The sequence below is a fragment of the Tyto alba genome, unplaced genomic scaffold, assembly GCF_018691265.1.
Source record: "Tyto alba isolate M040663 unplaced genomic scaffold, T.alba_DEE_v4.0 Super-Scaffold_3, whole genome shotgun sequence".
NCBI classification, from domain to species: Eukaryota; Metazoa; Chordata; class Aves; order Strigiformes; family Tytonidae; genus Tyto; species Tyto alba.
This window is the reverse complement of record NW_024881304.1, coordinates 8512473-8538989: the sequence shown is the minus strand read 5'-3', so window position 1 is coordinate 8538989 and position 26517 is coordinate 8512473. Positions and strand designations below refer to the sequence as shown.

The 26517-nt window shown below is 40.7% G+C and overlaps 2 protein-coding genes across 4 annotated transcripts in view; one reads left to right on the top strand and one right to left on the bottom strand.

The window, feature by feature from the left end:
* LOC104366439 (netrin-4) overlaps nt 1-729 on the bottom strand; it is a 56599-nt gene extending 55870 nt beyond the window's left edge. The window contains exon 1 of the mRNA XM_032994926.2: nt 206-729. Within this exon, the coding sequence (XP_032850817.1) occupies nt 206-272 (67 nt within the window). The 5' untranslated portion in view covers nt 273-729. The remainder of the gene's footprint in view (nt 1-205) is intronic.
* A 162-nt stretch (nt 730-891) lies between these two features.
* The window catches only part of UROC1 (urocanate hydratase 1), a 47001-nt gene continuing 21375 nt past the window's right edge, over nt 892-26517 (top strand). For 2 of the 3 annotated variants that reach the window (XM_042799697.1, XM_042799695.1), the window contains exons 1-15: nt 892-1235; nt 1611-1721; nt 2336-2430; nt 2974-3099; nt 3947-4077; nt 10766-10896; nt 13392-13485; nt 14595-14654; nt 17907-18035; nt 19261-19322; nt 20377-20443; nt 21012-21155; nt 24885-24973; nt 25441-25503; nt 26228-26407. In XM_042799697.1, the coding sequence (XP_042655631.1) occupies nt 907-1235; nt 1611-1721; nt 2336-2430; nt 2974-3099; nt 3947-4077; nt 10766-10896; nt 13392-13485; nt 14595-14654; nt 17907-18035; nt 19261-19322; nt 20377-20443; nt 21012-21155; nt 24885-24973; nt 25441-25503; nt 26228-26407 (1811 nt within the window). In that variant the 5' untranslated portion in view covers nt 892-906. The remainder of the gene's footprint in view (nt 1236-1610; nt 1722-2335; nt 2431-2973; nt 3100-3946; nt 4078-10765; nt 10897-13391; nt 13486-14594; nt 14655-17906; nt 18036-19260; nt 19323-20376; nt 20444-21011; nt 21156-24884; nt 24974-25440; nt 25504-26227; nt 26408-26517) is intronic. The other variant, XM_042799696.1, reaches the window with a different exon arrangement.

Below are 26517 nucleotides of genomic sequence, written 5' to 3'. Positions count from 1 at the left end.
AGCTATAAATCTGGGTGTTGCAGGGAATAAGAAGCATTTGTGTACAGTGAGTAACCCAGATGCCTTATAAAAATCCAATCTATATTAAAGATGTTGACTTTTTTTTTTTTTTTTTAACAAATAGACCTGATTTCAATCCCCTTTCCCCTTGCTAAACTTAGGATAAGTTGTTTCATGAATGGCAATATTGATTTATTTTGCTTACCTGCTTCCCCATGGCCAGAAATAAAATATTCCAAGAACACAATCAGCATGATGCCTTTATGCTGCATGGCTGTCAGTAAAATATCTGTCCTCAGTGAAGCAAAAAAGAGCTGCAGTAATCTACAGGTTTGGTGCTTGCATGGCTTTTCTGTATTTTCTTTCTTTCTGCTCACCTTCCTCTCAGTGTAGGGGTCAAGGCTGCTGTCTCATTCTTCTTGTTCTCATTTGGGTCCAGAGGTGTGTTTTTTTTCAGTGCTCAGATGCCTTCTGGGTGTCACCCGTACATTGCTTCCAATAAATAAATAAATAACAAGGATTTTCTGTGTCTTTACCCCTCTCCATGCAGCGGGCTGGGAGCGTTCACATCCCTGGTGCAGCCTCTCCAATGCACCGAGGGCTGACGCGACGCAGAGAGCTCTGTTCGGTCCGGTCCTTTGCGGTTCTTTGGATGCTATTTGGAAACTTTCATTTCTGCTCCTTGCTTTTGGTGGAGCTTCGTTTTGGCTTTGCCTGGGTTCCCCCTGGCAACTTTCCCTACCCCCCCCCCGCACCTCTCTCAGCCTGCTGCTAACCGGGGTAGCGATGGGCTCCGGGCACCGTGAACCCTGCTTTGTTAGGAGGTCTACCCCAGTACCTTCTTTCCCTTTGCTCCCTGCAGCAGAGGGTCATAAGAAGAACAGAGTTGGCTTTTCTCCCTGAAAGATGATGAGAAGCAAGTGCTTTCTTGGCTCTTCTCTCTTTTTATTTTGGTTTGGGTTATTTTATTTTATTTCCCTCCTCCCTCCGCTGTCACGGAAGCCACTTCTCCCCCACCTCCAAGGGATTTGCTTCACACAGCGAGCGCCGGGGAATAAGAATAAAAAAAAAAAAAAAAAACAAAAAACCCGACTCCGTCTCGCCGGTGCCGGTGCCCGGGCGAGCCCCCGGCCGTCTCTGCGGCGGGACCGCGGGCTCCGGCCGCGCTGTCGGGGCTGCGGCCCCGGGGGGGCGGGCGGGCGGGCGCGGGCAGGGGCTGCGCTGCTGGGCTGGAGGTGCAGCGCCCAGCGCCCGGGCGAGAGGGGAGAAAAAGGGGGGGGGACGGGGGGGGGGGGGGGGGGAGGAAGGGTAGAGGGGGTGGGAAGAGGGGGGAGAGGGGTCGGGGGGGGGGGTTGGACGATCCTTCCTCCCTCCTGCTACAGCGAGGCTTAGGGCTGGGGGGTCCCTTCCCTCCCGAGGGCTGGTTAGTTCTCTTCAAGTTTTGTCCCTGCCTCCCTTTCAGCCTCTAGCACATCTCTCAGTCCTAACCGGGCAGTTCTCCTCTCTGGTCCTGTCTGGCTGCAAAGGGGATTATTATAACATGTGATCTTCTTCCTGCTCTTTATATGTGCTTTTTTTTTTTTTTTTTTTTTTTTTTTTTTTTCTTTTAGGGTGGAGGAGGAGGATGGGTCGGTTCCGCACCTCCTCGTCAGCTGGGCTGGTCCTTGCCGCGCTCAGATGCAGGCGTTGTTTTCCAGGGGCATCTTTTCCTCCAGCAGCCGGTGCGTGTGTGCGGCTGTGTGTGTGTGTGGATGTGCGTGTGCGTGGGTGCGTGTGCGTGTGCGTGTGCAGGGCGGGGGCCGCCCGGTGCCGGCCGTCCCTGCAGCACCCTCTGCCAGCCCGCCCGGTACATGACACCGGCCCTGCCCCGGGGACACGGCCCCCACCCGGGCACCCACCGGGCACCCTCCGGCCGTGGGGAGGGGGGGGGGGGGCTGGGGGGGTCTAGGGACGGCTCACGGGGTGTACAAACGGGCACACGCACCGGGTTTCTTCCCATAATCACAGATGTAAGCTGGGACGAGCCAGGCAGCGGGGGGACTTTGTGGCTTCCCGGAGAAGCTGGGGTGTCAGCTCTGGCACACACCTGCCTGCCCCAGCCAACACTGGGCATGACCCTGGAGTCGAATTTTCTCAGGTCACTCCAACACAAAGCTCCCAGGGACACAGAGAGGCTCCAGCATGTAGTGATCAGAGGATGAGGGTGCTTAGCCCTAGAAATAATTTTAATTCAGGGAGTTGTTCCCCCCTCCCTTCCCCCCCGCCCCCAGATTCATTCTCTCTTTCTTCAGCTCTCACAGCAGTATAATGCCATTAACTCTGCTTGATGTCACAGAGCGAAGCGGGCCCGATGGCAGTCCAAATGTAGACGAGGTTATTCTTGTGCCCATGTATGCGTGCAGGATCAGACCTTCGAGGGATTTGGAGAATGTGGGTCATACAAAGAAGAATAAGGAAAGATTTATTTCTCTTTGGAGTGTTTATGTAAGGCAGGGTTATTTACTTAGGTTCTGGGGCAGAATTTTCTGACTTTACCCTTATCTTCCCTTTTTGTATGTTTTTAATAAGAAAACCCAATAGAAAATTTTAAAATATGAAGGAGGCTTTCTCCTCTCCTTTTCCTCTTTGCCTTTTGTTTGGAAGCAGCTAAAATACTGTATAATTACAAAATAAAATTCTCTTGCCATAAATGACAGTTAGTATCCTTCAGAGGGTTTGAGTATGCTGTGTGCTCAGCTCCCCCGGGATGTTCTGAGTTCTTTCAACTCAAGCATCTTCAGTGGGAGCTGGGGATGTGCAGTATGTCCTAGAGCTAAAGCCAACGTGACATTAATGAGATGCTGTCATTTAATAATTGTGCTTTGTTGTCATTGCTTGTTGATTGATGCCTTTGTGCAAAAATGCAGTATTTTTTTCTTCCTAGGTTTTAGGCTCATTCCTAACAGAAATGTTTCTCCCAATTAATTTCACCAGGCTTAAACTGTGGCACTTGGGAAAATTCCCTGGCCAAGAGTTGTAGTTCCATGGATGTAATAAAGGTCAAGAAGCTCCTGCATGGTTTAAACAACTCAAAACGGAGAGCAAAGTTCATGTTGCACTGTAAGTGGAAAATCAAAGTTAAGTATATTCATTTACTTGTGCTGTCTGGATGGCAGTACCATCAGACTTTCTAGCTGTTGTTAACTGTAGGGTATAAAAGTAACTTAGATTTGAAAGCCTTAATTCTTCCTCCTAATTGATGCCAGTCTTAAAAAAAAAAAAGTACCAGTGCTAATGAGTACGTTTCCAGTTTAATACTGCTAAAATCCATTCATGCCTGTGAGCTAAGAGAAGCTAACACCTAAAGGGGAAATTTTTCTGTTATCATTGACAACCGCTGTTGTTTAGAAGAGAAGTTGATGAGATCTGAGGAAGAGCTCATACCTAGAGGTGTCAAACAAAGAATGCCCATCTTAGCTGAACAGTGTGTATGAAGAGTGACATGAATAATTATGATTATATTTAGTTAGTTCCTAAACTACAGAAATGTAAATGCACAATCCTTGAGGTGTCAGGCAAGGTTCATGCCCCAGACCATGACTCTCACTAGGACATTGGGAGAATCAGATGATTTGGAAAGCGACTGAGTTTGCTCTAGTGGCTTAGCACAGCACCAGCTGACAAAGCACCCAGAGAATAAACAGCAAAACTGTGAATCATTCATTTTGGAGGAGGAGGGAAGAGCCAATGGCACCACACAGAGGGGGGAGGTGTGTCACCTGTGCCGCCTGCCCCCTCTGCTTGACCGGCCTGTTTGCAAAAGCCAGAGGACAAGCTGTCCTCTTTGAGATCACCCCGGGTTGGTGGTGCCTCTGAATCGCTTAATAACTTGCTTGCCTGCACTCTTCATTCCCCATTCCTTGTACCTCTCCAGTTTGCCTTGTCTTTCCTCCTCATATTTCCTCAGCAGCTATGACCAGCCTGAAGGAAATCTGTCGTGGCCTTCCTCTATACCCATTGCCTGAAAACAGAGGTCGGAGGAAAGGAATACCCCATGCACCCGTGAGAACCCCTAATCTCACTGCTCAGGAGAAAAAGGTAACATGGGGTTTCACAGGGCCTCACTTCTCTTCCTTTCAGATAAGTGCAGCTTGGGGCAGCAGGCCTGATTGCTTCAAATGCTTTTCTGAGTGTGCACCTAACACTGTGGCAAATGTATTTCCTTGGTGTTATAATTTCAGTGGGTAATGGGACAAAGTGCTGGAAACTCTTCTGCTGGCTTGCTTTCTTCCTTCCCCAGAGATAAGCAGGTTGATATGAGGAAGATTTGCTGCACAACAGCTTCTGTGACTTTAAATGGCTAAACAGGAGGCATTAGACTTCAGTGCTGTCAATCCATCATTGTTCCTTGGAGATGAAATTATGAATGCTCTTGCAAAAACACTGCATATGTATGGGAGTGAAAGCTAACCCTTCAAATACAATAAATATCAAATGTCATGAAACAGCATCATGGTACAAGCTACACAACTGTATATTCCATAAGAGATCCAAAGATAATTATTTTAACCAGTAGTCCGAGTGTCCTGGAATCTAGGCAAGTTTGTAGGGAGTTGAGTTAATTATTGTCTTTAGTTGTGCAATTCTTTTCCTGTCTCTGTTTGTTTGAATACTCTACATACCCTCTAAAGTAATCAATGCATTATTTCATGCTAGAGATTTTTAAAAAATCAGCAGCAGAAAATAATGCTCAATGGGTGGAGCTCCTTAGGAATTTGTGTGGGAGAGGATAAGGTGGGTTCTTTAACTTGAAAGTCTGTGCTTCATCACATGTAACATCACTTCTAATGTGACATTCTGGTCAGAATACAAAAGTTCTTTCCCCACTAACAAGTTGCACACAACTTCCTTGCCTTCGTGGGAGTTCCCCACTGGCATCAACAGCTAAATTCTTTCAAAGTCCACTTCCACAAGCAGAGGAGAGCCTAGCAAAGGGTAAAAGGAGGAACAGCTGTAAGATATCCAAAGAGGATTTACTTCAATGTCAGGAGCATTCATGGCTGAGGCATCCTGTCTGTGCCTGGGACAGCTCAGACACATGGCAGTGTGGCTTCTAAGTGTGCAGAAGGGGGCTGTGATGGTGGCAGTGAAGATAAAGGAGTGGGGAGTGAGCTTCACTGTATGTCAGAACATTGCCAATCATCACCATTTTTTTTCTTGCCTTTGCTAAATCACTTTTCCCCAGAAGTCTGCTATAGCATAAAGGAGTCCATTTTATAGAAGAGGAGATGGTGTCTCTCAAAAGGATGCCAAACCTTTCTCTTTTCCTGGGGAGAGAAAGGTAATGACAAAATCCTCACTCTCTGTACAGGAACTGGGATAGTTTCTTGTCTTCTTTAAGTGTTGCAGGAATACAGCAATAGACTGATTTTCTGGCCCCAGTCTACTGTCTAACATCCTAGTCTCATCTTTCCTTCTTACCTACATGTGATAAGAGGTCATGCTGCTTGGGTTGTTAGACTGTCAAATATTTAAAAGCTTCCTTTCTGATTTATTTTACTCTTAATCCTCCACCTTAAAATCCTAATGGTTAGAGGCTCAGCTGGTATTTATTTTATATCTGAAAGGTCAAATCTCTTTTTTTTAAGAGGTGTTCCATGCTTAGAAAAGCTTGTAGACAGAAAGGTTGTCTGCCTACAAGTTGGTTTTTAAATCTCAAGACAGGCTTCCAGATTTTGTTGACAGTATGTAATGATGAGCATATTGTGAGGCTTGTCTTTATGTATGACACTGTGTTCATTTTCCAATTGAAGTATTCAGGGGAAGCTTTGACAGAGTGAAGTTAATAATGCTCTGATTATTTCCTCAGGATTTGTCCCTCTGTTCATAGGCCTTCATTCCAGTTTTAGCTCTTTCCACGATAATAAACCTTAGTACTGCCAATGTTTTATTTTCTTGGGCATCCTTTTGTGGTTATAATAGAAAGTGATAAAGTTCTGTGTGTTTTAGGGTTTGCTGAATAGGTATGTAGTTCTTCCTATCATACTAACTTTAATCTTCTTGGATAAATCAGGCCATTTCTCAGAACTGATTCTGTTTATAAGTTTCCTGAATTCTCTTCCTTTGGCATTCTTTGCCTGAGGCCTGAAACAGCCATATCCTCCCTCTTTCCCTCCACAGCTCAGGAAACCCTAGCTTTCTGTTTCTCAGCATCCATTTCTTAATGTGAATATGCTACAAAGAAACTACCCTCAAAATCTTATGTATGGTGTGTCCTTTGCAGAACAAGGATGTTGCATGCTCAATACTCATTGACTTTCCAGTAAAACTGGAGCAACTCAGGAAGAATGTACACTTCTTGGTGTTGCTCAGAATAAGAAAAAAATGCTGTGCTTTCATCCATGCAGCAGTTCCCTTATGTATCTTAGAATCCAAGTCATGTTACAGTCTTCCTGCTACCCCAGCATGATCATCTGTTACCTGATTGCAGTATCAGTTGTGTTTCTGTCACAGGGCCCTGAGGTCAGTAATGGGCCTTGATGACCTTGATGAACCTCACCTGAGATCTCCACCCATGGCCTCTGCCCATAGGCTTAGCGGATCCATTTAAGCTCAGGCCTGGGACTTCAATCTTAGTTATGTGGGAGATGTGTCTCTCTAGTTTTATCACAGGATGTCCATGTGCCAAGTCATGGATCTCCTGGAGCTGATTTCTAACCTGTGGGCTGACTTGCTAGTATGAACCTTCCTGGTGATCTCTGGGCCCTATCTTTTGGTGGTAAGCATCACCACGATCTTGCATGATGACCTAGACTCCTGGTGGAACCTGGCTGCAATCCCTAGGCTGTCCTGCTTAACTCTCTTGGGTACCATGAGGCTGGGCCCTAGCTGGTGAATTGCCTCTCTTGCTGGATCTGTTACTCTGCCTCCCTATCCCTTAGGAAGCAGCTGGGCCTTGCTGCTTCATGACATCCTACTCCAAAGAGCTGAAGACCAGAGCCTGTGAAGACACATAGCACCTGAAGTTCTTTGACTTTCTGGAGAAGCAGGACATTTGACCTTAATGGTTGTTTTGCACAACCAGAAATGAGGACAATTTTAAAAGCTTATATGTGGATTGTGAAGGTCAACTTGTTGGTTCTTGTTTTGGAACATCTGGATGATAAAGAACTTGGTTAAACTTTCACAGCCTGGAGGACATTTATAGCAATGGCCAGTCAGAAGTTGGTGTGTTTACTTCCCAGCTAAGCTGATCTAAAAGTGGGACCTATCAGGAAGAATAATACATGAAATCACAATCTTGCTTTTATGGTGGCTGTTTAGACAATAGTGCCACAAAAGATTCTGGGCCTAGATATCATCAGGCAGAAGATGAGAGGTCAGAGGCAAGCAACATCTCCCCTGGAAAAGGGGCAGAACTAAGAATGAAAGCATTGTGGAATTAAACTAGTCACTTCTTATCTGCATGATTCCCTTTCCCTCAGTAAACAGGGAGACTGCAGATCTTAGTGTTTGAGCATCTCAGGATCCTTAAATTGGAAGTCCTGATGAACTTGTTAGCCAATAAAAATGGATGACATTCCTTGTGAAGAGGCACTGGCTCTTCAACAAAAGCCAATTAACAAAGAGGCTGGTATACTTGATTTCTCAAGAGAATTCCCCAACAAAGATATTTACAGATGATTGATTGGAGCAAGATTTAATGGGTTCTTTTGGCAACATTTTGTTGACATCGAGAGGTCTGAATCTTGATTAAATAGCAGCAAGATCATGTTTTACTGTGTAAGTACAAGTGAATACAGAAAAAGACACCCTAATAGTGATTTAGAGTTTAAACACAAGAATCAAATGTTAGAACCAACTTTCAGATCTCAGGGGAGGACTTTGTATCCAATGCTTGTATTGCACTGAACTGAACTGAATCAGTAACTCAGCAAATTCAGAGCAGTTTTTTTTTTTTTTTAAGCAACCTATCTGGCTCAGGAGTATAAGTGCAATTAATTATTTTTTTTAAGACATCAATGAACTCCAGACCTGGTTTTTCAGAGGTGCTGAGCATGTGCAGCTTAAGCTTCTGTCAGTGGAAGTTATGAACAGGAAGAACACCTAAATATCAAATGCACCATTTCTAATATTCAGAATGCAATGTGTCAGTTATAGGTAAATCAATCCTACTTAAAAGTTAGGATAATGTTTTATATGGTGCTTTAATGAAATGCAAGGAATAATGACCTTGTATCGCCTTTCCACAAAGCATGATGATTGGCCAATTTGAATTTGTTCCTTGAGTGCCTTTCTCTGGTTATTCAGTTTATGACTCAATAATGAATACACAAAATTCTTCCTGATGTACATGGCAATTGCCCTTTCATAAAGCAGTCAGGCTCTATCCAGGCAATTTTAAGTGCCCCAGCTCTCCTACTGAGAGACTGTTTCAGAATCTCTTATATTTAAATTCTTCTAATTGCAAGACTACCTTTTTTTTATGTCTAATTCACAGCTATTTATACCTCTTACAGCATTTCCCTCAAGCTCCTTCCTGCTTGGACACTTATCCTGCAATCAAATGTCACCTTTGTTCAGTTAAGCTAAACAAGCCACAGTCTTAGTCCTCTTTGATAAGATCTCTATTGTCTGTGCAACCAAGGCACCCTTCTAGCCCTTCATGTAACATCCAAGTTCATGTTTCTTTAATGTTTGCATCATCAAAATTCAGGCTTCTGCTAATGTGTACCATTAATAGGATAGAGGCTCACTTCAAGTGAATTTATTTGAAAATCCAAACAGATTTTGATTCCTTGTATTTTTAGGGTGAATAAAAATATTTCCCCATCAGTTTCATTATAATAAAAATAATATATTGATCAAAGACAGGGTGATCTTTGCCAGACTGGAAGCAAAACACTCACCCTGATAGTTCTCTGTAGTTCTCACAGACAGCCAAAATACCACATGTGGCAATGTTTTCATCTTGATTCTGTTGTTGTAAGGGGTGTAGGTGATTATATTCTTTAGAAATTTCTTAGATCTAGAAGCCACTGTGATGGCTGCTTGCCTCTGAGATTGACTTTGAAAATCCCCACATATTTTGTGTGTGGATATAGCTGGGATTTTTGTGTTTATTAATAACATGCCCTTGAAAAATGACTGCTTATCTAACTGGAGAAGAATAAGGTGGTATTTGAAGATGGAATTTGCGTTTTCTCATCTGATAAATAGGTCATTCTCTGTGTGGAATGACAAATCTAACTTGTAGGGTTTAACTGGTCTGATCCTCAGCTGGTGTAAATCAGTATAGCTTCATTGATCTGCAAGGTTCTGACCCATATGCCTATTCAGTAGCAAGTATGCCAACAAAACCTCTCTTAATATGGGACATTTTTAGATTTAGAGATATTGTTATTTCAGTGTGCTCTAAGGTATGTGAGACCAGCATGGTTGCATGAAGGGGCTGGAGAGCTCTAGCCATAAGAGCCAGACCATAGTCATGTTGAATGGGGAGGTTTAGTGCTAAGCTGAGGGCTTTATAGAGCTTTTCAGAACTTATTACCAGGGTGGATGGTTCTGGATGCCTTTGTTCTAGATACCTGTATGACAGCCTACCCCTAAAATTCCTCCAGAAAATACTTGCTTCCATACATCCCTGAAGTGCCAGTGGCAGGTATCACAAACATGAGGTATCCTTGCTATACTCAGGCCTCTCCAAAACTGGGGTCTCCTGATTGTTTTGTAGACCGTTACCAGATTTGGAAGCAAGCTGGATCCCTTTCTATCCTTTTGACAGCCATTAAAAATCAGCCTAATGAAGATGTGAAATTCTATATGATTTGTGAATCTCTTCAACTACAAGTAATATGGATAGTGTCACCATTTGTCAGGGAACTTACAATATCTTTTATCATCTTTGCATGACATTGGCTTTTTAAAGATTACAAGATCTTTATTCTCATTATGGTTTTAATCAAATGGAACATGGAATACAGAGACATGATTTAACAGACTGTCACTAAGGATAGTGATTTATTTATGGTTTCATTCATCCAAAAGGTCATACTATACTTTGTAAATTACGGGTAATGTCTTTGAAGGTAATAGGCAGTATGAGCTACATAATATAATCTGCAGAATTTAATTCAGTGCCCAGTAATCACTTTAGCTAATTTGGAAGTGATACATGTAGCATCAATAAAATAATGTAAACCACCACTCTCTGCAATACATTAGGATGCTAATTGTAGTGAATCTTTAATAAAAGTTAGCCTAAGAACATCTTCATCTGGGAGCAGGTCACACAACTCAGGGCTAAGGTCCCGTGTTTGAATGGAAAGTACAGTAGGGTGTTCAGGGTCTCAGTCTAAATATTTCTGAAAAATTTTTTCCTTGGTAGTTCAGTGCCCCCTAGCATTGTGAGAGGGAATTCGTCCATGCCTTAACAAATCTCCATGGTTTGTCTATACAGATTTGGGTGGGTGGAAAGGGGAGGGTTACTTGTGTACAGCAATTGAGTCTACAAGTAAAGATGCAGGTGGAAACACTTCAGTAGGAAAGCAAGAATGGAGCACCCCTGGTGTGAGCTTGGCCTTTTAAATTGTATCATCCTTGTGATAGCTTAGGCAGGCTCCCAGCTCAGTCTGATTAAAGTTCAGGACCACCCACTTAACTCTATTTTTCTTTTACATTGATTTTTGTCTCCCTTGTTTGTCTTTTTGGTGTGTGTTTGTTTGTTTGTTTTGTTGTTGTTGTGGTTTTTTTTTGTTTGTTTGTTTTTGTTTTTTTTTTTTGGCAGCTGGCTTTGCGCAATGCCTTGCGTTATTTCCCACCTGAAATACAGAAGAAGCTGGCACTGGAATTTGCCGAAGAACTCAGGCTGTATGGTCATATTTATATGTATAGATTCTTTCCAGATATTGAGATGAGGTAAGGACTAGATGGTTCACACTGCATTCAACTGCCATTTGCTTACCAGCTCTCACCTGTAGAACTGACCTTTAAATAGTGGCATTGCTGTGTCCTAATTTACCTCTTGTAGAAGTCATGTCATAACATATTAATCAAGCGTATCATCTGAATAAATTGGATCTTCTGTGTGTAGTTAGATAGCAGTGGTTTCATTTCCAGTGAGTGATACTGTATGTTTTGGGACGCTCTTTAAAGTTGCATAACAATGATCTTTCATCCTCTCTGTCCTCATGAGAGTCCCATGGGACTAGCAGGGAGACAGCACGAGCTCTTCTGGATAGGCTGTGGCAGGGCCAGGACAGTCTTGATGCTGGAAAGCTCAGCACCACTGAACACAGGGAAAGGATTGTGCAAAGCTGTGTGCTTGGTAATGCCAGTTTTACAGTACACAGAGATCTCAAATGCTCTGCCACATGGCAAGTCTTAGTTTCTAGGGGCCAGTCATTACTCAGAGACCTCTGATTGCAACCTAGATAGAAAACTTGCAATAGTCCTGAGCTGCTGCAAGTCAAGTCTCAAACCAAGAGGTAAGATCAGACGAGTAGGTGGCTTGGGACCTGCTCTGAGTGGCTCGTTGTTTCCCAGTCTCACAAAGAAGGCTTTCCAGGCTTAAAAGACAGTACATTTTTCCATCACTGGAACCTGTATCTGACCCTAGTTTGTAATATGCTGTGCCTGTTGCCTATTGATCTTGGAGCATCACTTCAGTCTAGGGCCGATGGGGCTAATGTTTGTAAAGCAGAACAGTTTCAGAGAGGGCTGCCAGGGGATAGCTGCTTTTTTTTAGACTGATTCATTCCTTTTTGCATCCAGCAGGGGCCTGGTTAATGTCTATACAGGAATCTGAATAAAGCAAGCAACTAGAAAGCACTCTGATTTCCACAGACATCCATATTTCTGTGCTGCCCATACTAGTCTGGAGTCAGCTCTTGCAGAATTCAGCTAAGAGGACGACAACTGGAAGAGTGTCTGAAAGATATTGCAGAGCTGGACTTCAGAGGACCCTAGTCCCAAACTGCAGATGAGGACACTTGCACTCAGGGAGCATAGTTCTTGTTCAACAGAACTTGGTTCTGCTCCATTTAACACCTATGTTCCCATGCTCAGCTGATATCTGAACTTTGGGTTTCTTATGTTCTGAGCAATAGTATGTGGAAATATCTCCTCTTGATGAATTGATATCATTCCATATAAATCCTGTTATTTTATCACATCAAGCTTAGAAAAGCAGAAAACACTAATAAAAAAGTATTGTGGAAAAACTCAAAAGCTTTCCCTCCTGGTTTGGCAATGACTACAAGGCATTTGTTTTAGTATCCTAATGTAAAAAGCTAGGATAAAGTGCATGTGATCGTGGGAGGAGTCCATTCACTGAATCTGTAGAAGATACATTCCAGATCTTGGCTCATGAACTGGTCAGCAGATGCCCATTTTTTTTTGCCGTTGGTACTCTTTAGCCTAACCTTTTCATTGTAACTGCAAAAAGCAAGTGTCCAGCCACTGAAGACCTATGGTCCAAAAGGAAGACTATTTAGAAACTATGTAAAATGATCCTAGTATCTTCAGGAATTTCCAACATCTGCAATAGTATGGTTGCTTACAGAAAGGGAAAGAGCAAATCTCTTGATCAATGCTTATATTTCCTTTTGCTATCATACCTTAGAGGCCTCAGCACAATTGTACTAAGACCTGTGCAAACACATCAAAGGAACTGTCCCTCCCCTGAAGAGCTACAGTATAAATCTAGGACTAGAAGTTTTAGAGCAATTTGATATGACAAGCAGTTGGTGGAGGAGAAGATAATGGTGAGATGATCGCAGCAGTTGACACTAAAGCACATTAGTGCTAGGAAACCTGGCTCAGAATACCTTTGTGAGGCTTTCCCATACCTCACCTCTTGACTTTCTGGATAAAATGCATCTTATTCAGTAAAAAGGCCCATATTTCTCCTAACTAGTTCAGTTTTTGAGAGCTTCTTTGGAACTGAAATTCAAGCTGGGTGGTTTTTCTTAGATAGGATCTTAAATAACAAGGGCTGATGAGCCTGAAGGCAGCTTCCACCAATGCTGTTTTCCTTGGCATTGCAGGACTCAGCTGCTTGGCCTGGCAACTGTGCTACAGAGGCCAGTTCCAGCACACCCAAAATAATCCAGTTAAAAAGCAATGGGAGCTCTTGGCCACCATATTTATAACCAATCGTGATTAACTGATTCAGCAAATTATAAGATTAATATATTTTTTTTCTTTGTTTAGTTCTGATACCAGTTAAAACCTGATTTGTCTGTTAAGGCTCATATGTCATTTCAGATCTGCACTTTCTTCTTTTTTTTTCCCCTTCCTTCCTGAATAAAAGTCTGCAACTGAAAGGAATGTGTTGACATGCAGGGGGTATGTTGTTGTGGTTGTACTTGTGAGTTGAAGTGTCTCCTAAATTTTTGTGACTATTGTTTCAGAGCGTACCCCATAGGAGACTACCCTTGCAAGACCAAGTCAGCTGCTGCCATTATGTTGATGATCATGAATAACCTGGATCCCTCGGTGGCTCAGGTAAGGTACAGTGAGAATAAGGGAGCCAGATTCATAGAGCAGTAGCAAATCTGTAAGTTACTTCCTGTATGTTCCTCATGTAAAATCTGAACAATTTAGGCATATAGGTGAAATTAATCCTTGTGCAGATGATCCTTCTTCCATAGACTGAATAGGATTTTAGTTGTTCATAAGCCTTTTGGTGGTTCTGTGCCCCAAGGTACATGCCAGCCCCTGTATGTGTTGAGATGGCTGCAGTGTGTGAGGTAAGCAGCCCAATTCCATCAGTGCCAAGGCAGCCTCCTTACGGAGTGATGTACTTGAATGTCCCTGCAAGGGACTAAAGGTGATTCTATAATTTTCATGTGGTTATGTTTTGATTCCTGGGGTTTGGGATCTTTTGTATTAAGTTCTTTAGTTTCCTGCTGTGTTAAGTTCTGAACTCTGCACAGTGGGTCCTAGTCCTAACACAGACCTCTGAGGCCTCCTAAAAACACCAACAAGCTTTGCTCCAGCTCCCACTATATACAGGAGCTCTGTCGCTGTCTGTGGGAGAGGTAGAGCTCAGCTCTTAGTACACTGCTGCTACAACTTATGTTGAAAAAATAGTGCTGATGCTTCCTGTATCTTTGAAATCTCGTCTCTCGAGGACAGATTGACTAGAGGATTATGGGACCAGAGTCCATCTGTACAAGCACTACCCAGTGTAATGCATCTTTTTGTAAATGGCAGGGGAGAGGCCATGCAACTATCCTCTGCTGGTCATAGACTCTTCCAGCTGTAAATGCCAGTGGCAACCACACTATAAGCTCACTCAGTCCTTCTGTAGGGGAGTTTACTGTGATATCTGTTTGAAACAGAAACTACAATCAATGAAACACTTTGTAGCATTCTGCATCCAAAATACCATTGTAACAATAACAAATATCTCATTTTGAAAAATGTTTTTTTTTCCTTAAATTATCGTGTTTATGGTGGTATTTTCTGATTTCAAGAATCTAGAGAATGTTGATGCAAAAAGCTTTAGAAAATATTTATTACTGAGATTTAAAAAAATAGCTCAGAGGTACATTGAAACGTTTCAGAAAAGTGCTTGCCTTACTGTTTTATTATTAAATTGCCTTTTTCAGTTTCCCCAGGAGCTTGTCACTTATGGAGGAAATGGGCAGGTCTTCAGCAACTGGGCACAGGTAGGACATTGATGCTTTTGCAGTTTGTTTCACAAAATCAGTTTCACCCTTCCCCAAGCACATTCTGTTTAGGCATTTTGTGATGATTCTTGGCAGCCGTTGTCTCAAAATACTCCAAAACATCCTGTCTGGATAGAGGAATGCTCAGTTATGAAAAGCATAGATGGGGAGAGCTTTATTTAGTAAAGAGAGCACAGACAGCCCAGTAGAAATACTAAACGTAATACCATAAACATAGCAAGTTGTGTATGATGAAAGACCAGTTCTTTGTCTTTCTCTGATGCATTTGTATGTGCCTGTGTATTTTGCACAGATAACTTCAGAATCAAAATGAATTCTAGGAAACAAAAAGCACATCTTTTGCTTGCTCGTTTCTGGTACTTTTGCAACATTTTTCACAAGTAGTGGAATAAATAATAGTAAAAAAGGCTTTGATTAAAGATTGGGCAATCCTGAGTCTTTTTCCAAGCAAATCAGATTAGCTGTTAATATTTACATGCTAGATGGCCAGATCAGAGTGCACTTTACTGTCAGGCCTAGCAACATTATACCTGCTCTCCTGAAAATAATGGCAGGTGGGTAAAAGTCTGTCTAAAATCAGACCCAGGATGTTTATGGTGAGGTTGTATAATCTCTGTTCTCCTTTATCCCAAAATGGTAGTAAATACACTTTCTTTAATCCAAGTACTGCAAAATACATGTGGGAAACATTTTGAAGAGAACTTTGTCATTAGACTTATGTTTTGTATGAGCTCAATTTATTCTCTCAAGAAAAAAAAAAAAATGGTCTGGGTCTGAATGCTCTACAGGTGTGTGGTGGCAGGAGGAACATTTAATGAACAACTGTCCTGAGTGTCTGAGGATAGACAGGCAGAATTGTAATTACTGTGAATGCCAAAGCCACGTCATCCCTGCAGCCTCTGGTATGCTTCAAGGCCACAGGGCAGGAACGGGTGTAAATGTGGCACAGGTGGAAAGCTACACCACCCTGAAGGGCAGCATCACTCCCTAAGGCTGGGAAGGTCTTGATTTCTAATTCTGTAGCTCACATCAGAAAAGCTGACTTAAGGAGCCAACTTCTGTCATAAAGAATTGTGTATGCACCTTGTTGTGGCTTTACCTGAGCCTGGACTCTTGCTTATTAAAAAATTAATTTATACTAATGCGTATAAGAAGTTCCTAATTAGGGGATGTCCTGGGGTTCATTTATACTAATTTATACTAATGTGTATAAGAAGTTCCTCATTAGGGGATGACAGGATGCCCTGTCATCACACAGGGGGCCGCCCCTATAGCCCCCTCCCCTGCCACCAAAAAACCCCACCACTCACTCAACCCAGGACAGGGGAAAAGAGTGTATTCCTCACTGTAGCATGGAACCTGGGTTTTCTTCCCAGTTTGACTGGGATTTTTTGTTTGTGGCTAAGAGAAATCTCATGCTTCATTTTCCTAATCTGGTAAATGGGAGTTAAATGGATGCTTTAGGGAGATTTTGAGGCAAAACTCTTCTGACTTTTAAAAAGATATGTACGATGGCAATGCACACTATTTCTTTATTCTGTGTTTTAATTAGTAAATCCCAGTTAACTAATGCCTGTTAACTACATGAGTTTTGCAGCATTTCTGATGTGAGCAGTGCCAGCAGTTTACATAGTAGCCTTTATTAGACTGACATCACTTAGGCAGATGCTGGGCTGCAAGGTGAAGTAGAAGCACTGCCAAAGTCAGAAATATTCTCTTTTCTCTTGTTCTCATCCAAACCAGAGCTATGACCTGCAGTTGTTTCACAGCAGAACAAACAAAACCTTTTTGTTTTTGCTTACTCAGAGTAGCAATCATGAATGATTCAGTTATGACAGAACATTTTGTTCTGTTTGTGGCTTGAAAACAACATGCTTTTTGGAAATCTATCATTGCTAAATTCCTAGTGAAAAGGTTCAGTTTGGTTTATATCATCTATGTAGACCTTTGATTTCTTCTGAATAATTTTTAAAGAACATACCATTTCCAGAGCTAACTTTACAGCCCAGCAGACAACAGAACGGTACTTGAAGTTAGGAAGAGCTTTTGCTCCCTCCATTCTAGCTGTGCCTTTCAATTAAAAAATATCTATCTTACAGCTTCTAATTTTAATACAATGTTTTTCCCAGGCTGCTAAAGAGTTGAGTGTTCATCTAGTTACCTGTTCTGTCCTAGGACTAGAATTTGATTGTTCAACTTTTTTCATGAAACAAAAATGAAATGTAAAGAGCAGGCCAGTAACTCTAGTAACTCTTTTCTGCTCAACTTAACTTGCGGCTTGGAAATTAGATGGCTTAGAAGGGACTGGCTTAGAATCTATACCATTTTTAATTCAGATCAAAGACACAGAGAGGTTAAGTGACCATGACAACTGATACTTCTGTCTCTTTGATGAGCAGTTCCATTTTTTCTCAAAACTTTGCCTCTGTATGCCTTCAGAAACTGTAGTTTTAAGCTATTGTTGAATTCCAATATTGCATGGGAAAGTGTCTGTCAGGCCTAGTTGTCACACACTAAAAGTCCGGTGGAATGTAATGGGCTTTGTGATAGACAATGGTGGGTGTGAGTCAAATCTATAGGCATCTTAGATGACCATAGCCTACTTTTTGCCATAGATCAAGAGTAACTATTGAGTTATGCGGACAACGCTGAAATGCATTTATTTGTATACTTCTTGATGCCTCAAGGACTCTGTTCACTGTCCACAATGAAAGCTGATTTCTTTCTTTGAGAAGAAAAATTATTTCATTTTTAAGTTCATACTGTAATATCCATTTCTTGAAAAGATGATAAGCACCAGAAGATGCTGAATTAGCCATTTCAGGTTAGGATCAACAATATGTGTGCATATTTTAATCACTTTTATAGGGAAAATTTAGCAGTTTGGCTTTGGAAAGTTTGCCAGAAAAGTGCCAGATCCAAATGGTTAACCTCAAAATAAAACTAGAATGGCTTTAAAAATGAAGTATTTCTGAGGCTTGTACTGGCAAAATTATTCTGGAACTTATTCAGACTTTTACTAGTTGGTGATTTATGTTTCCTGCTGAGTGATGTCTCTTAATGAACTTTATTAAAAGCAAGAATGTGTTGAGAGCTCTGGCTGTTATTCCACATGTGAGTACAACTCATTATCTCTATAGTTGCTTTCATACTCAGAGTTTAGCAGCTTTACAAACAAACATAAATGTAAGATGGAACAGGTTCCCTCACTTTCCTTGCTCTTCTTTTCAGTTCTGGTTGGTAATGCACTATTTGTCAGAGATAACTGAAGAGCAGACATTAGTAATGTACAGTGGACATCCTCTGGGAGTCTTTCCCAGCCATCAGTATGCTCCTCGATTAATAATTACTAATGGCATGGTAGGTATCAGCATCTCATTTTCTCTTTTTATTCCTCTTCTGTTCAGTTTTCTGAATTAAAATATTATTTATACCACCTGAACTTACAAGAGCACACAGGAGAATGTGGGGTCCAAATTCTGCATTATTTATTCCAGTACACTTGCTTTCACCTCAGGTTTGCTGGTCTGCAGTGATGGAGAATACAATCCTCTCCTTATTAGATGACTTCTGTTCTGACTGAGCCTGAGCTGTACATGTTGTTGACCAAAACAGTTCCGCTTGGCTCAGTTTGGAAGATTTAAAAGCCCTCAATAGGCAAGCAGATGATTATTAATCATGGTTTAACCCCAGCAGGCAACTAAGCACCACACTGTTCACTCACGCTCCCCCCACCAGTGGGATGCAGGAGAGAATCAGGAAAAAAAAAAAAAAAAGAAACTTGTGGGTTGAAATAAAGACAGTTTAACAGGACAGAAAAGGAAGGAAAAAAATAATATATATATATATAAAATATAATAGAATAGACAAAAGAAGGGATGCACAATAGAATTTCTCATCACCCACTGACCAATGCCCAGTCAATCCCCGAGCTGTGGTGCCCCCCAGCTAACTCCCCCCAGTTTATATACTGGGCATGACATCATATGGTATGGAATACCCGTTAGGCTCATTAGGGTCAGCTGTCCTTTCTGTGTCCCTTCCCAGCTCCTTGTGTACCCCCAGCCTCCGCTGGCCGGGCAGTATGAGAAGCTGAAAAGTCCCTGACTTAGCATAAGCACTACTTAGCAGCAACTAAAACACCAGTGTATCAACACTGTTCTCATCCTAAATACAAACCACAGCACTATACCAGATACTAGGAAGAAAATTAAATTTGTTCCAGCCGATACTAGGACAATCAGATGCTCAGATATCTGGACCGCTTTGCTTGGAGGGCAAGCTGGACAAGTGAACATACTGGTTCAGTGCCAGTCTTTTGAGACATTCAGTATCTATCTCTCTGCAGGCTAGTTTTGTGGCTAGAGAGCTGCTTTCCTTAAAACTTGCATGATGGTCACACTACCAGAAAGACCAGACATCTTTTTTGTAATACTAGAATTTATGGAATAAAACATGTGAATTACTCCCGTTTTTCACTGTTGTCCTATATGTGTGACCATAGTTAGAGAAATTTAGACTGTTAAAATGATCTGCTTAAATCTCTGATTTGCTCATCTGGATTTTATTTTGATTGTTTTCTTAGGTTATTCCCAACTATTCCACCAGAGATGAATATGAGAAGATGTTTGCTTTGGGAGTAACAATGTAGGAAGATTATTATTAAAATTTATTGCATTTTCTAATTTAATTCTAATTTTCTAAATTTTCACTATTCAAATATATAAAATTCTTAACTAAAATGTAATTCAGACATCAAGCAGTGGCTGGTTAAAATTTCTAATGCAGATGGATTTCAACTGCGCTGCATAAAGTCCTGATACTGCAAAGCATTAGTGCACACTTAAGTGGAATTACTTAGGAGTTTGAGTTATCTTCAGCCACATATATAAGGATGTAATTGAGGTCTGCTAGGAATTAGTATTGGGTTTATGTGTGGGACTTGGCTGAATTACAGTCTGAAGCCTTAATAATCATAACCTACTTACAGCACTGGCTAGTTTCACTTCGCAGTGGTGGTTTTGAAATCTACAGAAAACACAAGTTATGAAACATTCCTTTGCACTAAGAGAAATCTTTGAAGTAGAAAGTTACCATTTCTTTTTGTTTTTTGTTAAATTATTATTTATTTACTTTTTTACTGCTTATCTAGTTGATGAACAGGGTTATTATTCTGTTGTATAACATGGAAAAAAAAAAAATAACACCACCAGAGAGCTGAGTGTGTACAGATAAGGAAGCTGGAAGAAAGGGTATGAATAGAGAATGTCTACTGCTACTTTCCTGGGAATTTCATAGGAATGTGGACAACCATTTTGGGCTAACAATTTCAAAAGTGACTATTTGACTTAGAAGCACAAATGCTACTGAAAACCAATGACATAAAGATGTCAACAATATGAAAAAGTGTCCATGTGTCCTAGTCACTGTGCTAAATGCCAGAACAAGTTTACACTCAGTTTTTTGATCCATGCATTTTTGAACTCAATTTGTAGAGCTAAATGTTCCTCTGAAAACATGTTTGTGCATTGCTAATGAAGAAACTCAATTAAGTTGTGAATTTGATAATAGCAGATCTTTAACAACAAATCAAAGCACAGAGATATTTTTTTTTCTTATACTGGAAACATGTATAGACATGTACAAAATTCGTTCCAGCTTGAGCAACATGTGGTGTCATTGTGTTCGTTGCTATTGCTAGGTATGGGCAGATGACTGCGGGGAGCTACTGCTACATTGGGCCTCAGGGAATCGTCCATGGGACTGTGGTAAGAAACTGGGAAAAGGTCTATTTGCTGATGCCCTTTGGAGAAGGTGTTGTATTGCTGCCAGAGGATATTCTGCCTCCCAAAGAAATTCTTATTGCCTGCTCCTTAAAAAATTAGTGTCCTTCCACTCAGATAGTCCATGGCATCTTATCCAGAATGTAGACCTGAAGGAATCTGCGATCAAGGTCTCCATCTGAGCTGGTATCTCACTACAATAAGTGAAGTATGAATCAACCAAATGTGCTAGATAAAACATTTTCTTAGCTTGTTTTCTTAGCTGTTTTCCTTAGCTGTCTTTTTCAGCCATCCTGAATAAGTCTCTATATCCAGAGCAGCATGTTGGGAACCATTGGTTATTCTTTTCTATTTCATGGTGAGAGAAATAAACAGGACAGATACTTCCATAACATCAGTTTGTAACATGTTTCCTTCTTAAAAGATTAAAAGAGTTTCATGGTCCAAATGACCCATGAGTTTCAAACTCTGTTATCAAAAGGGACGTAAGGTCTTTAAATTTCAGAGACTCTGAAAATAACTCCTGACAATTGCTCTGTTGTGTTGTGTGCAGCTCACAGTGCTCAATGCAGGCCGTCGCTACTTGAAGGCAGAAGACCTCTCCGGAAAGGTGTTTGTTACTTCTGGTCTCGGAGGGATGAGTGGGGCTCAAGCAAAGGCTGCGGTCATTGCTGGGTGTGTGGGGATCATTGCAGAGGTGAGAGCAATGCTTCTTTCATTCTGTCTTCTCTCCTTCATGTGCTGAATCTGAGCCCTCATTCTCCTGATCTGACATGTTCCTCAAGTAACCCTGACAAGCCAAACTCATAAAGATACTCCTTTTTCTAAGATCTGTCTGCCCTTTTCATTGTTGAGCATTTTTCACTGCTATTCCACTCTAATTGTTCACTCACTGGATCAGACTGTAAGGATATGGACTGTAACTTCTTATGGTTGCTTCACAAATAATGCAGAGTGATTCTGTGAGATGAGACATTCTCAATGCTTGAGCTATTCTCATTTCATGTGTGAAAGAGTATAACTTGCACAGGCAATCCCCATGGGGACTGCACTCTCCTATGTCAAAAAAGTCTATGTTAAAATGGTGTTAATTACAGTGTGATTAATCTTTAATGCCTCTGGCACCGTTGTCAGGTGCAATGGAAAGTACACATTAAAAATGTTGGTATGACCCACTCGTCAAGGTTGGGACTAACAAAGTTGCTTGGTGTTGTGATTCCTTGAAGTCAACGGCAGTTTGTAAAACTGGGAATTTTAAAGTTGGCTTCAGTATGAAGATGGTGAGGCTAATTACAAACACTTCTGGGAATCCCAGTTTGTAGAAAACGAAGGTAAATTCTTCTAAGAGAAAATGCTGATGGGAGAGAAGTTCTGTGGTACCATGTTCCCTGAAGCTCACCCACAGCACATATTCTTTGTAGAGTCTTTCATCCTGATGTAATATTTTTCTGTTCCAAATATGTTAAAATAGCCCAGCTATTTCCTCCCATAAACAAACAGACTCTAATAATGATCTGTGATTCAAAGACTGCTGATGTCCAAACAATTGGAATAGTGTATAAGATCCACTGGATCCACAGATGTCCTTAAGTATCATATATAATACAGAACACCAACATCATAATTTTGGTAAGTATATATGCCTGTAAGTTTTGAATGAAATACATCTTCGTATAAAAAAGTAACATTAGGTTCTCCTAATACCTGCATTTTTCAGCTATTATGCTTATCATAGGGGCTGTTCTAACAAATCAGGTGGAAGGATGTACTACAGAAACACTGCAACAATTTTTAACAGAGAATGTTGCTCTGCAATTCTGTGAAAATAGTAGTGATTCTCTTTAATGATATTGACTATTGAGAAACAATAAACTTTTCCATGTATTTCTGTCTTCATGGCTACCTTTGAATTCAACACACTGGGGAAACATTCTTGGAGCAGATATAGGACTAACAAAAATGTATTGCGCTCTTCTGACTATCTGCAGGTGACTAGCTCTTCTTACTGTTACAAAGTAAGAGAGATTTTTGAGAGCTAAATTCCAGTTGGAGCTGACTGGAGTGGGAGTTTAGCCTTCTCAGCCAAAGTAATTTATAGAGGGAATTAGCTGTCAGACCTCTGCTATGGGCATGTCGCTGCAATTAAAAGGGTAAGAATATTGCAATCTGACCAATGGTAGTTATAATTAAACTTCAAAATGTGATGGGTCAGACTGCCCATGTGGCATGCAGTAAATCTGACCTGCTCTGTCTAGCTCAGGTCTTATTCATGGAAGGTTAGATTTTCATCTGTTTTACAATGATGGTGCAAAAGTGTTTTTGTTAGCAAATGAGTTTTTCATGTATTTGAGATCTCATCAGGTACTCCCTGCAGATGAAATAATAAATTGAATAAATTATTATTGAATAAATTATCTTCATACAGACTTCTATTCTGTCATCATGATCTTTCAAATGCTAGAATACAAAGGAAAGATTCCAGTGAATGCTATTCACAGCAGTCCTTTGTCCTTTTCATCTCTACGGCTGCAGATGATTTTGTTCAGGAGACTGAATATCGCCTGTTTTTTATCTCCTGTGAGATGATCCTTGTCGGAAATGAGTCTCAGGAGCACATGTGGATAGCTATATATATGTACATATTATTTATTTAAGGAACTATCTATGCAAATGACATTGATGAATTGTGCAAGAGATGTCATTTTGTCAGCCAGGGCTTCCGAAGCTCAGACAGAAAGGATTAATGGTGCAAGTGTTTTACCTCTTCTGTTTGACATGAAGCAGATTGTAATTTTATGAAATAATTGTATGGAGGGCCAGACTATCTCCTCTGAGCTTCACTAAGCTCTCTAGGGTTATACTGGAGGTGACATTAGCTCACCATGTTAGTGCAATTTTTTAAACTACTGAGATGCTGATCAAAAAATGAGCATGTTTTTGAAAGTGTGGTTCAAATGATCTAGTTTTCTTGAATATGCTAGAAAGTCTGTGAAAGGCTGACTGTCAGAGATATGAAGTAAAATATGTAGGATGTGGTAACAGATTTAAATAGATCTGTTCTGTGTTGTGCTGAGCTTCAAATGAACCCGATTCCTGTAATTCATATAGATCATTTAATGTATTTCCTCCTGTACTGATTTCAATAACACCCAAAGAAGCTGTCCCCCACGGCATCTGGCTTTATTGAATAATTCCATTGCCAGTGACACTGATACTATCATAATCTGGGCTTTTGGAAGGATAGCCTTTATTAATGATGTGAGGAATGATGGAAGGTTTCTCATGCTAAAAATAATTAGGAAAGAAAAGGTTTCCTGGTGTTCAAGCAACTCCTGAATACAGAACTTATTTAATTTACATATTAGTACTTTGGTAATGAGAAATAATAGAATGAAAATGATGGGGGTGGACTACATAGAAGTAAAAATGCATTAATGAAATACTAGAAGATATTTGGGTTATGTGTTCTTATGTACACACAGCACTGGGGGTGTTTAAATCCCTTGCTACCACAGAAAATTGGCTTGAATTAATTTTGTCACTTGCTTTGTGCCACTAATAGCTCATTATAAAAGTATTAATGATGTGCAGGTTTGTACACTGAACCATTATTATGGAATCTGTGCCAAAGCCTCCACAGTTTGTCTATCCATTTATATTTTATCCAGCTGTCTCTTATGCATATGCACACTGACACACACAGAAGCTGAGTCCAGAAAAGAGTATAGATTTGGGATTGAGCTTGTTTGGAGCTTCAAAGTTCAAACAAGAGGGAATTCAAGACATACTTTGGTTTTGATCCATTCCGTTTTTCAGAGGCATTAGCCAGCTGGGACAAGAAAATACTTTCCTCTTTTCTTTTCCATATTTGGTTGAGATTTTCAACCAGCAGCTGAAAAATAAAAATGAGGGTCAATTTTATTCAGCAAACTATTGCTTCATCCTGGGCAGTCTGGCAGAAGTGTCTATCTCTGAGCTCATCAAAGAAAATATTTCCTTAATTAAATAGAAATTTATTTTCACAGAAAATAGCCAGGTTTGAAAAATAAATTGGAAAGATTTTGGCTTTCATTTTTTTTTTTAATATAATAATGAAAAGAAAACAATAAGAATAATTAGAATTTGCAGAAAATACTACCTCTTGTACAATTTTAATAATTTTTGGTTTGTAAAATATTTTGGGAAGTGATATATCAAAAAGTCTTTTTCTTCATGCTTCAAGCCTGGAGTAAAAGAACAGAAAGTGTTAAAAAAAACAGAGGTGAAAAAAAGGTATTTGAACAATCACTCCATATTCTTGAGGCCAAGGCAGGGCTGTTCCCTTTACCTATTTGCTACTCTTTCTTGCAGGCTAATTGAAAAACGAAAGGTAAAAGTGACTGGATAGGGGAAACAGGAGTTTTAAGATCCCTGCTATTTCTCTTAGGTTGATGAAGCTGCACTTTTGAAACGTCACAAGCAGGGATGGCTGATGGAAATCTCTAACAACCTGGACCATTGCATTGCGTACCTTAGGTATGGTTTGTAACATAATTCAGTGAGTTTATCTCTGCTTCCTAATCCGCGCTTCACACCTTTCTGTGTTGTGCCATTTTACTGTGCATATAGAAGGGGTTGAGGGACACCTCTTCTTATTCCAGGTCTGCTTTTGACAGCAGCAGTCATCATTAGTGACTATCAGTGCTTACTGCACACCACTACTAATGATTCATATAATTTATGTACATTAAATGTGTCTTTTTTCGGTTTCATGAATACACATAGAGCAGTTACAAATAATGTTACACTTGAAGCATCATGCAAGCTTTCTGGAACCAGTGATTAATAATTACATAAAGGTTGAAAGATCTGTTGCCTATATGAGTGTTGGAAACCACGTATAGACTTTTTTGCTGGGTTTGATTCTGTATGCGATTTGTACATTGCAAGATGGAATTACACAAGGTACATTTTCTTCAACCAATCTTTTTAATCTATTCTAGAGATGCAAGAAAGAATAAAATTGCCCTTAGTTTGGGTTACCATGGGAATGTGGTAGATCTGTGGTAAGTAGTATATATGGATAATGGATATATTAATACTTTTGCTTATTAGTCAACCTGGAATTAGTTTTCAAACTTGGAAGAGAAGAGGCATTAAACCTAGTGCTGATTTAATTACTCTAGATGCTCAAGAAAAACCGTATTGTCAAAAAAGGCGTCTTCATCCCTGTGTTCCAGTTCCCAGTTTCTTTCCATGCCCAATCCCCCTCTTTTCCTTATGGACAATGAACTTTTTAGGAAAATAAATCCCTAAGATTCTTCCTTGGTTGAAGAAAGAATGTATACCTTTCCTTCTAAGCTTTTGCTAATTGGATAGCAAGAAAATGTCTTTGACTTCAGTGAGGAATAGAAGTATTGAACTACTGATTGACTAAAAGTAATCATATGATGGATAGAAATTCTGGCACTCTTGAGGCTTTATTCAGTGATAAGTCTTGCTGCCAGACCATATACAAAGGATTGAGACTGACCAATAAGACTGGTATGTCATACTGGTATCTGACTCGTCTATCAGCATTCCTGCACAGGTAAATGTGAATTATAAAAGTTGCACCTAAATCTTCGTCGCTATCATTTCTCACCTTCTGAATCTTAAAACAAAGACCAAGCCTGCCAAGGGCATACCTTTATAAACAACCACTTGGGATGGAAGATGTTCACCTGAAAGAGGAGGTAGAATGTGAAATGACAGCTTCTGTTCAAACACTCCATTCATTGTCTTCCCCAGGGAGAGGCTAGTATATGAGTTGGACACAACAGGAGAGCTGCTAGTTGATCTGGGATCTGACCAAACTTCGTGTCATAACCCATTCAGCGGGGGATATTATCCGGTACAGCTTGGCTTTGAGGAAGCAAAGCAGCTCCTTTCCACCAATCCGGGGAAGTTCCGGACCCTGGTACAAGAGAGGTAAATGTTCTGGCAATACATGTTTTGAACCTTAAATTTAGTTGCTCTGTAAGTGAACAGATCTTTGTCTTTCTCACAAGAAGTTTCTGTTCTTCAATATTTCAGTAGAA